Source organism: Pseudorasbora parva, chromosome 10 (assembly GCF_024679245.1).
Source record: "Pseudorasbora parva isolate DD20220531a chromosome 10, ASM2467924v1, whole genome shotgun sequence".
NCBI classification, from domain to species: Eukaryota; Metazoa; Chordata; class Actinopteri; order Cypriniformes; family Gobionidae; genus Pseudorasbora; species Pseudorasbora parva.
Window position 1 is genome coordinate 11,858,060 of NC_090181.1, and position 12,493 is coordinate 11,870,552.

Below are 12,493 nucleotides of genomic sequence, written 5' to 3' on the forward strand. Positions count from 1 at the left end.
CTACTGTGCGATGCCCACCTCGGGACTCTTTCGTGTAGCCAGCATTGAAGTGGTCTTATATGGAGTAATCCGAGCGGCGTTACTGTGGCTGCGGATGCCATATGCCCCAGGAGCCTTTGAAAATGTTTCAGTGGGACCGCCGTTCTGTGTTTGAACGAATTCAAGCAGCTCAACACCTTAATGAGCTCCTCATGAGGCGCACCGTCAGGGCGACCGAATCCAGCTCCATCCCGAGAAAAGAGATCCTCTGCGTGGGGCAGAGTTTGCTCTTTTCCCAGTTGACCCGAATCCCCAACTGGCTGAGGTGACTGAGCACAATGTTCCTGTGTTCGCACAACTGCTCTCGTGACTGGTCAAAGATCAGCCAGTCAACGAGATAGTTGAGGATGCGAACACCATGCTCTCTCATGGGAGCAATGGCTGCCTCCGTGACTTTCATGAAGACACGGGGTGACAGGGAATGCCCGAAGAATAGGACTTTGTGCTGATATGCTCGTCCATCAAATGCAAAGCAGAGGAACGGTCTGTGTCAAGGGAGAATCGAGACATGAAAGTATGAGGTTGATCGCTGCAAACCAATCTTGGGGACGGATGCACCTGAAGATGCATTTCTGCATGAGCATTCTGAACGGCAGCCTGTGAAGGGACCGGTTCAAGAACCGCAGATCCAAGATCGGCCGTAACCCGCCGCTTTTCTTGGGTACAATGAAGTACGGGCTGTAAAAGCGGTCTTCATATCGGCTGGAGGGACCTGCTCGATCGCATCCTTCGCCAGTAGGACTGCGATCTCCACCTGGAGCACAGGGGCGCCCTCCTTCGACAGGTGAAGTGGACACCCCTGAAATTGGGGGGACGCCAGGCGAATTAAATTGCATAGCTGAGTCTGATGGTACGGATGAGCTAGCCAGGCCCCCAGTGACCGAACCAGTGGGACCAACGGCACCATAGACGTATCCGCAGCAGGGCAGCGCTGCGGCATGCAGGGACCCGGCTTGGGTGGAATGGTACCGGCCCGTGGCGGGGTCTGAGTGTGCGGGGCAAAACATACCTGCTTCTGCCGATGGGGCGCGGGAATGTGGGCAGGCCACTTGTGGGTGTCCCGCGCGCCCCCTGCTGGCGATCAGAGAGGCGCCTGAGGGTGACAAGGCATGGGACCGTCGAACACCGCCAAGCGCGCTCTCTTAGCACCCAGAGATTTTGGAAACTGCTCTTTTTGGGAGGTTTTGGGTACCACTGGCACTGGAGCCAGTGGCGGAACACAGATTGCATTGTGACACAAAATTAAATTAATAAGTAAATTAAAATAGACTGACATAACATACTGTGTTTGATATGGGATTAAAATAATGGGCAGTGGATAAGATATAAACTAATGATTAATTATTTTAATAATTCCTCAGGAAGTGCTTTTGTCACCATCACGTCACCTCGCTCATTCTCGTTTGGTCATGATGGCTAGCAATAAGCCTTAACCCTTTGTGACGATCAAGTAATAGTGTGTCTGTGTATGATGATAAGGGAGTAGAGGGAGTTCAGCAAAAGGCGGATTTGATGCCATGCGCCTTACCCCTACTCTATAGCCACAATAAATAACTTACTGATTTCCGTAATTTTGTCTGGCGCAATCGATTGTTTAGTAAACGGCGGTATATTTGTATAATGTCATCTAACGTTACTCCAGAAAAAAATTTATAAATCTGAGACCACCCACAGTTTTGCTTCCGACGCCCATGGTATGATCAGGTTTTAACGAATAATTATTTTAAAACAACAATAATCTGGGGCGTCTGTGCTCTTTGACGCTAAAGGGTGGTTCTACTACAACACCTGTCTGGTCGCCAGCGACAACATAATGGCGTCACACATTTTCCAACCCAACTTTCAGCCCCCCCAGAATGAAACGGCTTCCAGCACGCCTGGCTGCACCTGACCAATAAAGACTAGCTCTGTCCTATCCAATTAAATTTTCTGTTTGTTTGTTTAAAAAAAAAATTTTGTGTACTGTGCTCAATTAACTGAGACTTCTTACAGCACTTGCAGGCTGTTGCCCTTGTTTTAGTTGATCTATTGATCTGCTCTTTTGTAAGTGGCTTTGGATAAAAGTGTCTGCTAAATGATTAAATGTAAATATAAATGTCTATGGGTTGGATAGTCTCTGTTGTTGTAGACACTGATAGAATGGACTGGTTTGAGGCATCTGGTATTAGGAAACATATATTTTTTAATTCAACATCACTAATTTTCAATCAAAATTTAGGAAAGTAAATGATTTAAGTGCATATGAGTAAATATTCACTTACAATATTAAGACCCCTGTACCTTCTTAAAGGTACAGGGTCATTAAAGGAATAATAAAATACTTTACCAGTGGTTGTGATCTCAGTTGAATCTGTAGATGTGTAGTTTGTGGACTTGGCTGTTGTTTCTGTAATTGTGGAATTGGATTTAGGTTCCAAGGTTGTGAACTCAGCTGTAGTTTCCATGGGTTTGGATTCAACTGTAGATATTATGGTGTTGAACTTGGCTGTTGTTTCTTTAGTTGTTGTTTCTGCTGTAGGTTTTGAGGTTGTAGATTTTCTGGTTGGGGTTTTGACTGTAGATTCTGTGGTTGTGGATTTAGCTGCGCTGTCTATGGTTGTGGACTCTTTCTTGTCTTTGCTTGTGGTTTTGGCTGCTGGTTTTAAAGTTGTGAACTCAGCTGTAGAATATTTTTTTGTGATATCAGCTGTTGTGTTTATGTTTGTGGATATTTCTGTTGGTTCTCTTGTTTTTGATTCAGCTCTAGATTTTGTGGTTGTGATTTCGACTATAGTTTCCTTCGCTGTGGTTTTGGCTGTAGTTATCTCTGGCATGACAGAAGAATAGGTGGTGTTTATGTTCCTTGTATCTGAAAAAAAAATACTACATAAGATACAATGATCTCTTACATAAAGGGCACATGTATATTTTTATATATATATTCACCTGCACAGTATGCCAAACTGCAGGTAGTTGGGTACACAAACTTATAAATATAATAATCTCCTGGACAGGCTTTGACTTGAATAGGATTGGATTGGAAATAGCAGCAGTTATTGCTCCAGTGACCACAGACATCTCGAGTGACCACTCCATCCTCAACTGTTGGATGTCCTCCATTCAACCACAGTGGGGAATTAGTGCCACAGCTATACTGATCAACACAGGTGTCTGGCATCTGAGCGCTCTGCCCCCGAATGAAGAGACGGTACCAGCCGTACCAGCTGACTGCAGTATCACACATTATTTCAGATGAATATTGATTGTTTGTGGCTCTCCATGGGTCATCTAGCACGTTGTAGTTATAGCAGGGGTCGACAGGGGGAGCTGGTGTTCTGGAATCTTTAGAAAAATACATTGATGAATGATGTTGCATATTTATGTAGTGGTATCAGTTGTTATATGAAAATGTAATCTCTAGAGCACTCTTTAGACTAAGACTGCGTTTACACTGGCACAATTTTTTTTTTTTTACTCGCTTCTGACCAGATCTGAATTAATGCACACATGTAAATCTGCATGAGAGCCAATGTTTTTCACATCTGATCTAAGCCACTTCCAAATGTGGTTTTAAATCAGATACATATCTGATATCTGGACATTGGTGCTCACTCTGAGTGGTGCTTTGTTTGTTTGTTTGCACAGACAACACATTGGTAAACGCTTATATAAAGTATCAGGGGGTCTGCAAACTGGCACACCATATCCTCTTGCGGTCCCAAGAAATCAGCTTTCCCTGATAGCAGTATACATTCCAGGGTACTAAAACTTAGAAGCAGACATCCTGTCGATGCAGGGGCTGAGGCCTGGGGAATGGATACTTTACTCCAAAGTGGTGAAATTCATATGGGCAGTGTTCGGCCAAGCGGAAATGGATCTGTTTGGGTCTTAGGAAATGACACACTGTGGAAATGACACACTGTTGGTTTCCCCTCACACACATTCAGCTCCATTGGGGTACGATGCCTTGCTACAGACATGGCAGTAACTTTGTCAGTATGTTTTTCCCTCAATTGCTCATCTCCCAGGAGTTCTGGAGAGGGTCCACAGGAACTGATCTTCTGTCTCCGAAAGAATCCTTCATCCCCGCCTAGTGTCATGGAACTTGTGGGATTGGCCTCTGATGATGTCCAACTCATAGATTTATATGTCATAACTAAGGCTGTTGAAACCATACTCCAGAACTCTCTCCACAAGGAAACTGTATGCACTGAGGTGGAGGGGTTTAACTGCCAGGTTGGTACAATGCTGGAGTTACTGCATGATACTGCAGTGGTGTATCCCTGGGAAGAAACCTGTTAGTTGCACGTTACCTCTGTGGTGCTTTGAGGCCAGGACTGAAGTATGGCAGCTTAGAAAACCTTATTATATAAGGTATATTCCTACAGAATGTGGTAGCTTGCAGGCTGGTTCTCTCTGCTCACATTCGTAAGATTTTACAATCTGCGGACTCTACACCAGATTCTTAGGTGCTTTCATCTTAGGGTGCTCACAGTGATTCATACAGACAGGCACTTGGAAGTCTGGAGATTTAGTTATCCTCATTCCAAAAGCACCAAGGATGATGATGCAACACAAGTTCCCTCAAAAGGGAACATCTTGGGTAATGACGGTAACCCTTGTTCCCTGTAAAAGGAACAAGATGCTGCCTCACCCTGTCATACTCCCTACGTCCCTGTGATCAACTGGCTTCTGTCTGTTACGATCTGACAATGTTTGGTCTGGGTGCATTTTTAGCTTCCTGGTCTGACGTGTCTAAAGTGAATGTAAACAGATTGGCCAATAAATCAAATATGGTCAAAAGATTGGATCTGTGCATTAAGACTTGCAGTGTAAACACGGCCTAAGGAGCTTGTGAAGGTTTCTAAATGAGTCGATAAAATACTTTACCATTGGTTGTGATTGGTCGCGTAATGAATTCTATGGGTCGGGTAGTCTTTGTTGTTTTAGATGCTGATGGAATGGACTGGTTTGAGGCATCTGGTATTAGGAAATATATTTTTTTAATTCATCATCACTCATTTTCAAACAAAATCCAGAAAAATAAATTATTTAAGTGCATATGAGTAAATACTCAACCACACAGTAAGACCCCTGTACCTTCTTAAAGGTACAGGGTCGATAAAGGGTCAATAAAATACTTTACCAGCGGTTGTCATTGGTGGATTAATGGGTCGGGTAGTCTTTGTTGTTGTAGACACTGATGGAATGGACTGGTTTGCGGCATCTGGTATTAGGATTTTTTTTTTAATTCAATATCACTCATTTTTAAACAAAATGCAAAAAAAATTATGATTTAACTGCATGTGAGTGAATACTCACCTACACAGTAAAAGACCCCTGCACCTTCTTAAAGGTACAGGGTCGATAAAGGGTCAATAAAATACTTTACCAGCTGTTGTGATTGGTGAAGTAATGTATTGTATGGGTCGGATAGTCTCTGTTGTTGTAGACCTTGATGGAATGGACTGGTTTGAGGCATCTGGTATTAGGAAACATTTTTTTTTTTATTCAACATCACTCATTTTCAAACAAAATGCAGAAAAAAATACTGATTTATGGGGTCATATAATATAGTTATTATGATTATTTAGTGTCTAAATGAAAACTTTGTAATAAGAAAAAAAAAATTCTAAGAAAACACTCATTTTTCCTGGTCAAAACCAAGCTCTGTTTTCACCAAGCCATATCAGTGCATACAGCTTTAAATGATAATGAGCTTTGCTCACCCTGGCCCTCTGTTCTGTGGGCCGGTTTGACACAACACTCGTGGAGTCATTGCCTAGACAACAGTAGAGGGGATATAACGGCAATGGGAGTATCTGAAGACACATTTGTGTAACTTTATCAATTTTTACCGGAGTCGGACCCGGGACAAGATGACCACTCCAATGAAATTTGACAATTAAGGCTAAACAGGACGTTTTTGAATGGTTGGTTAATGTACTGTCACTTTGATCTTTCTTTATGTCCTGACAGGGTAATGTTAGCGTAGTGAGATATACGAATGCTATGTGTTTACTGATGTGTACGTTAGTTCATTGACAGATTGATGTTACAGCTAATGCCAATAAAAACTTCTTTTTTTTTGTCGGTTTGTCAGTGATGCATAAGGTTATCTCTGCATTGTAATAACTGTTACAACACGATTTTTTTTACAGTAACAGACACCGTTATAACCATCTACATAATTAAGTTTAGTGTTACACATTGTCCACATTAACTTTAAAACCAGCTAACACAGTTTGTAATAACGTAATAACTGTAATGCGTTGTTCATTATAAACATGGGATTATGAATTATATTGAGAACGTCATACATAGAAAGCACGAGTGCACGCGTTTCAAACTACACTCACTTCTTCTGGAGGGGCAGCAGGAACACGGTATAGCTGGTACAGATCCTTTATTCGGGGGCAGCTTCTTATCAAAACCTGCTTTATACTGACCCTCGGTTATTTAGCAGGTGAGAAATGCTTCGCGATTCACACAAACATAAAAGCATTGACGAAAACAAAACTCAGCCACTGCGTCTTCAGTGGTTCGGATTTAGGAACATCAAAATGACTTCTGTGTTCATTATTACACCCAAGAACAGAACACCAAAATTGCTTAGACGCCATTCTGCTCCAGCGCATCAACAATGGCAGACTGTGAGGATGATGACAGAGCTCGCTCAGGGTGAGTCTGAGGTGAAACGCTGCTTGTCAATCAACAGTTGTGGGAGGGGCGTCCGATCGAGTGACGTCACAAAGTCGAACAGCATGAATTGAGACGGGGAAAACATATAAGGAGATGAAAAAAAAACACTGGATGGATTTTTATCATTATAGGATGGTTGTGTACAGGCACTGCCAACACACATTTCCATACAATCAGCTTGTAAAAGTGCATGTATCATTGTATGACCCCTTTAAGTGCATATGAGTCAGTACTCACCTACACAGTAAAAGACCCCTGTAAAGGTGTCAATAAAGGCCCTTTATTGACACCCCAGTGTCAATAAAGGGTCAATAAATATTTTACTAGCTGTTGTAATTGGTGGAGTAATGTATTCTATGGGTCGGATAGTCCCTATTGTTGAAGACCTTGATGAAATGGACTGGTTTGAGGCATCTGGTATTATGAAAAAATAAAATAATTCAACATCACTAATTTTTAAACAAAATGCAGAAAAATGAATGATTTAACTGCATATGAGTAAATACTCACCTACACAGTAAGACCCCTGTACCTTCTTAAAAGTACAGGGTCAATAAAAGGTCAATAAAATACTTTACCAGCTGTTGTGATTGGTGGAGTAATGGATGCTATGTGTCGGATAGTCTGTGTTGTTGTAGACGTTGATTGAATGTGCTGGTTTGAGGCATCTGGTATTAGGATTATTTGTTTTTAATTCAACATCACTCATTTTCAAACACAATCCAGAAAAGTAAATGATTTGAGTGCATATGAATAAATACTCACCTACACAGTAAGATGAGCAAAATATTGGCTTGACAAGCTCATAAACATAGTAATTTTCTGGACAGGCTTTGACTCGTATAGGGTGGGATGTGTATGTACAGCAGCCATCCCATGAAGAAGCACAGACCTGACGGGTGACCTCTCCATCTTCCAGCTGTGGGTGAGGGCCGTTGAGCCACAGTGGGTCACTAGTACCACACATGTTCTGATTAACACATGATTCTGGCATCTGAGCACTTTGACCATTGTAGAAAAGCCTGTACCAGCCATTCCATTCCATGTTATAATCACACATGGCATTATAGGTACTGTTGTAAGAGTTGTTAGTTGATCTCCATGAGTCAGACAGACTGGTATAGTTGTAGCAGGGGTTGAAACTTGGGGTGCTAAAAGATACTGTAGTGAAAAAGTAAAAAGAGGAAGGTTAAATTGATCCAAGATGTTGATAATAATAAGAAAACTAATTGTACAATTAATGATAATTATGTCAGATAAAAAAAGGAATTATGTACCTGCACAATATACAGGAGCTGGGATTGAAAGAGCTGGCCTAGTAAATTTGTAGACATAAAAATTTCCAGGGCAAGCTTTGACATGGATTGGGTTGGATCTGTAGTAACTGCAATTATCATAATAAGAGCCATAAATTTCACGTGTAACAATTCCATCTTTTCGCTGAGGATGAGAGTCACCTAGCCACAGAGAACTAAAACCTCCACATGACATGTAAGACACACACGACTCAGGCATCTGAGCACTCAAGCCATTTATGAAGAGTCGATACCAGCCATCCCATTTTACACGAGTGTCATCATGATCAGATCTGTTTCCATACATGGACCAGTAATTAAGTGCATTTCTCCAGTTGTTGTTGAGCATGCTGTAGTTATTGCATGGGTCATAATCTGTTGCATGAGGAGACCAAAACAAGCAAATTATATTTACATGAGAAACTTCACAAGTGTAAAGGTAGGGACACACCAAACTGATGCCAAAGAACCGTCACCTCGTTTTGGATATCAATCATGCTCATCATGTTTCCTTATTTCACTCTGCTCATGTTATTTTAATATTAATTATTACAATTTTTGATTATTAAAATATTTGTGCAGTGAAATGCTCAGGTAAGATGACTTAAAATTATAACAGCCACCTGTGCTGTCATGACTTTCATCACTTTTGCTCTTATTCTCGTGCACTGACACATTTCCTAAACTGAACAGCCAATTCGAGATCTCTCCCACACAGATGGCCCAACACAGATTCTACATGTTGAATCTGCCAACAAAAAAAAAAAATGACAGTGTCCAACAAGAGGCAACGGTGTGGAACACAATAAAACAAAAAAACGAAGTCGGTCAACGCTCAAAAATGGCCTGACGTTGCCCAATGGCCAACTGTCAGATTGGTGTGTCCCAGTCAAACACAATAACAATCAGAAGATTCTAAAATCACTTACATACAGCATGACTGTGTAACATGCTAAAAACATGCTAAATGCTAAATGTTTTCTATAGAGTAAGTGTATCTGTAAAGGTTGCCATTTAAACTTTAACCCTCTGAACCCGATTTTTCCTCATGACAGCGTAAAAAAACTTAAAATACTAAAAATATTTTATTTGTGTACAATCACACTAAAAATTCAGTGTTGTGCTTTTCACTAAATAAATAAAACAGGATGCACATTCTATCTATTCTGACTGTAAGTTGACTGTTAAAAGAGCAGCATCCCTTGAGGAGTACCCAATACCCCGTTTGGAGGATCTGTACAGCACACTGTTTGGAGATAAAATGTTCTCTAAATTGGACCTGAGTCATGCCCAGCAGGTGGTGGTTGATGAGGAGTCTCAAAAGTATTTGACAAGAAATACTCAATGAGGTCTGTTCACCTACCAGAGGTTACCTTTCGGAGTGGCATCAGCTCCTGATTTTTTTTCAAAGAATAATGGAAGGACTAGTGTAGGGGATTTCTAAAGTAGCTGTTTATTTGGACGATATCTTGATAACAGGCATGGATATGGCAGACCACTTAAAAAACCTTGGGGCAGTGTTGCAAAAGCTGGACGAAGCTGGATGACCTATCTTGGTCATAAAGTGAATGCTCCAGGTCTACAGCCTGTGGAAAAGAAAGTGAGGGCAATTGTAGAGGCCCCAGATCCATCTAATCTGTCAGAACTAAAGGCCTACCTGGGGTTATTAAAGGTGGCATAGTTGAATAACAAGAGTTCAGTACATTGACATCACATACAGTGAGTCTCAAACACCATCATTTCCTCCTTCATATGTAAATCTTGTTTGTGAAAAACACCATGGAAAAACAGGCGATTTTCAGGTGAACGCCAACTGTGACACCATCGCTGGGGATCATCAATATGTACGCCCCCAACATTTGTATATGTCAGTGCATGCGTCATGCGAGGATAGCGAAAGTCATATCATGGAATTAGATGATATGTTCCAGGCTGTGCAGGGGACATGGGGACTTTTCATACCCTTACTATTAAACAAAACGGTCAACAGGCATGTTTATCTATAACCGGATACCGCAACAATTTAATTAAAAGTTGTTCCTTGGCTCGGCCCATTTCACCACGGACAGTTTTTCTAACCTGGACAATAGCAGGCTTCACTCAGTGTCTGATACTGGAGAAGCGGCAATTCAAACTATATTCCCGCGAGCAGTAAGTAGTGATTTTATCCACTTATTGACTGTCTAAACAATTTCTGATTAAACTGGAGTTTCTTAGTAAGACAACATTAACAATGATATTCCCTGTGTTGTCTAGATCCAACGCAAGATGCTAGTACAGTAACAATAGGAAACTCCAAAAAGTATACATTAGTATGACAAATGTCAAAGTTAATATTATTTCCTGCCAGTGTTGTCATACAAATCTATAAATACAACTGTAGATATGGCAATCCCTTTTATCGGACAGAATTATAATTTAGCCTATAGGCTATTTTTATCAACAACACACAACTCAGGAGCTAACTATGTTAGTTTAGTTGCTTACAGATCGCTCACTTGATCCTTCTTGCTAACGTTATCTCCACCACTTAAGTTGAAACGGTTGTAATTTGAGACACAATCGTCAATTTGTAAAAAAAAAAAAAAAAAAAAAAAACCTGTAGGGTACCGTACTGTACAAACAACATATTTGTGTGCTAACGTTACCCAGTTCGCTGTTTAGAGTTTGTGATTCAAAGTGAAGAAGCTATCGTTGTAAAATCAAACAATGACGCATTACAGTGATTAAAATGTTTTTAAAATGCTAAAAAAAAAAAAAAGTTGTAACTGCTGACGATATGAGTTAACGTGTAATATTATATGCAGGTTCACATGTAGGCTGACGTTATAATACTGACTGACGTTACGTTTTGCAGGTCTTACTAAAAATAAAGACTAAACTTACCACTCAAAAGCGTCCATTTCCAATTTCAAAACAATTGGTTATTCCTCAAAATCTTTATCTCCGTCAGAAACAGGATCAAACATAAGGTTGGATGCATTATCGCTCCATGATTGACAGTATATGGTAGATGTGTTTCTGTCAATGAAATGAGCCGCGCAGTGAAACAGCCAATCGGAACCGAACTCATTAATATTCATGACCCTTACAAATAAGGTAAAAACAGAGCATTACATCCTATAGGGACAATTTCTGGGGTTGTAAATGGACCTGCAAAACCCTATCTGGACAATTTTAACTCTTAAATAAGTCGCATACCCTATATGTAGATATCAGAGAACAATTTAAAATATTGTTGCAACTTATTCTAGGGGACCTTTAAACTACTATGGAAAATGTATTCCAAATTTAGCAGCCTGCCTGGCGCCACTGTATGAGTTATTTTTAAAAAGGGAAGCACTGGGAGTGGATGACAGAACAGGAAGAGGCCTTCCAGCATTCAAAGATCTGCAAATGTCCTGATTATTCGACACACAGAGATTAAGTATTAGCATGTGATGCCTCACCCTACAGGGTAGGGGCAGTGTTATCGCAAAGATTGGAGGATGGCAGCGAACGAACACTAAGTGTTATGTCTTGCACACTGTCAGCGGTGGAAAAAATTACTTGCAACTAGATAAAGAGGGGCTTGCAGTTGTTTTTGGAATACAGAAGTTTCACAAATACCTGAATGGGAGGTCATTTACTATCTGCACAGAAATGCAGACCAAGTCTATGTTATGTTGTAAAATAAATCCAAACAAATCAAAAAGCCATTATTTTAATCTCTTCACTTTCTTTATTCTAGTTCCCTCACAGTCCACTTTATCTGATAGGGCCATCAGGGGAAAGTCTTTGTCTTCCCAGGTGTGAAACACATCAATATTCATGATGATTCACATCCTTCATAAGCCTTCCTGATATAAAACATTTCTTACAAATTTTAAATCAATATATTGTTTTATGTGAATGAATGTGCAGGGTGATTTTTACATCATTTAGAAGCCAAAATTATAGTCTATGTGATCAAAAGTTTCCAGTTTTTAAAAGTCTTGAGAACAAATATTCAGGATGGGTTTTATGGCCTTATTTTAGTGACATAAAATATGGAGTTAGAAATATGACAAAATGATCTGAATTTGAATTGTATAAATCTGAATTATTGACAAGTGTAATCTAACAAAATTGAATATTATGTTGCATTTTACATAGTTCTGAATTTCAGTTTTTAAATGTTGAACATAGAACATTTGAAATTGAACACATCTGAAATGTTTTATGTCAAAATTGTATAGACATGCATTTTCAAACAGCAGATATTTTGTTCTGAATTAATAGACTGGAAATTAATCAGTTTTTGAAAATACAGATTCAAGATTTCAGATGAAGAAGAAATTCAGATTATCAAATTCAATATTCTAAAATTCAAACCGCAGAAATTCAGATCTTACAGAAGGTCATCATCAGGGAAGAGTAAAGGATGTCCGAAAAGTTGAACGGAGCACCATCTGATCATTTCATTTCCTATTTTTAATGGAATAAAGAGAAGATCAAAC

At 40.1% G+C, this 12,493-nt stretch overlaps 1 protein-coding gene across 1 annotated transcript in view; it reads right to left on the reverse strand.

The window, feature by feature from the left end:
- The window catches only part of LOC137090807 (uncharacterized), a 17,970-nt gene continuing 5,477 nt past the window's right edge, over positions 1–12,493 (reverse strand). Inside the window, exons 5-12 of the mRNA XM_067454763.1 lie at positions 7,998–8,390; positions 7,486–7,881; positions 7,299–7,388; positions 2,965–3,345; positions 2,366–2,887; positions 598–1,132; positions 203–524; positions 1–144 (exon numbers count right to left, since the gene is read on the reverse strand). Coding sequence (XP_067310864.1) covers positions 1–144; positions 203–524; positions 598–1,132; positions 2,366–2,887; positions 2,965–3,345; positions 7,299–7,388; positions 7,486–7,881; positions 7,998–8,390 — 2,783 coding nt within the window. The remainder of the gene's footprint in view (positions 145–202; positions 525–597; positions 1,133–2,365; positions 2,888–2,964; positions 3,346–7,298; positions 7,389–7,485; positions 7,882–7,997; positions 8,391–12,493) is intronic.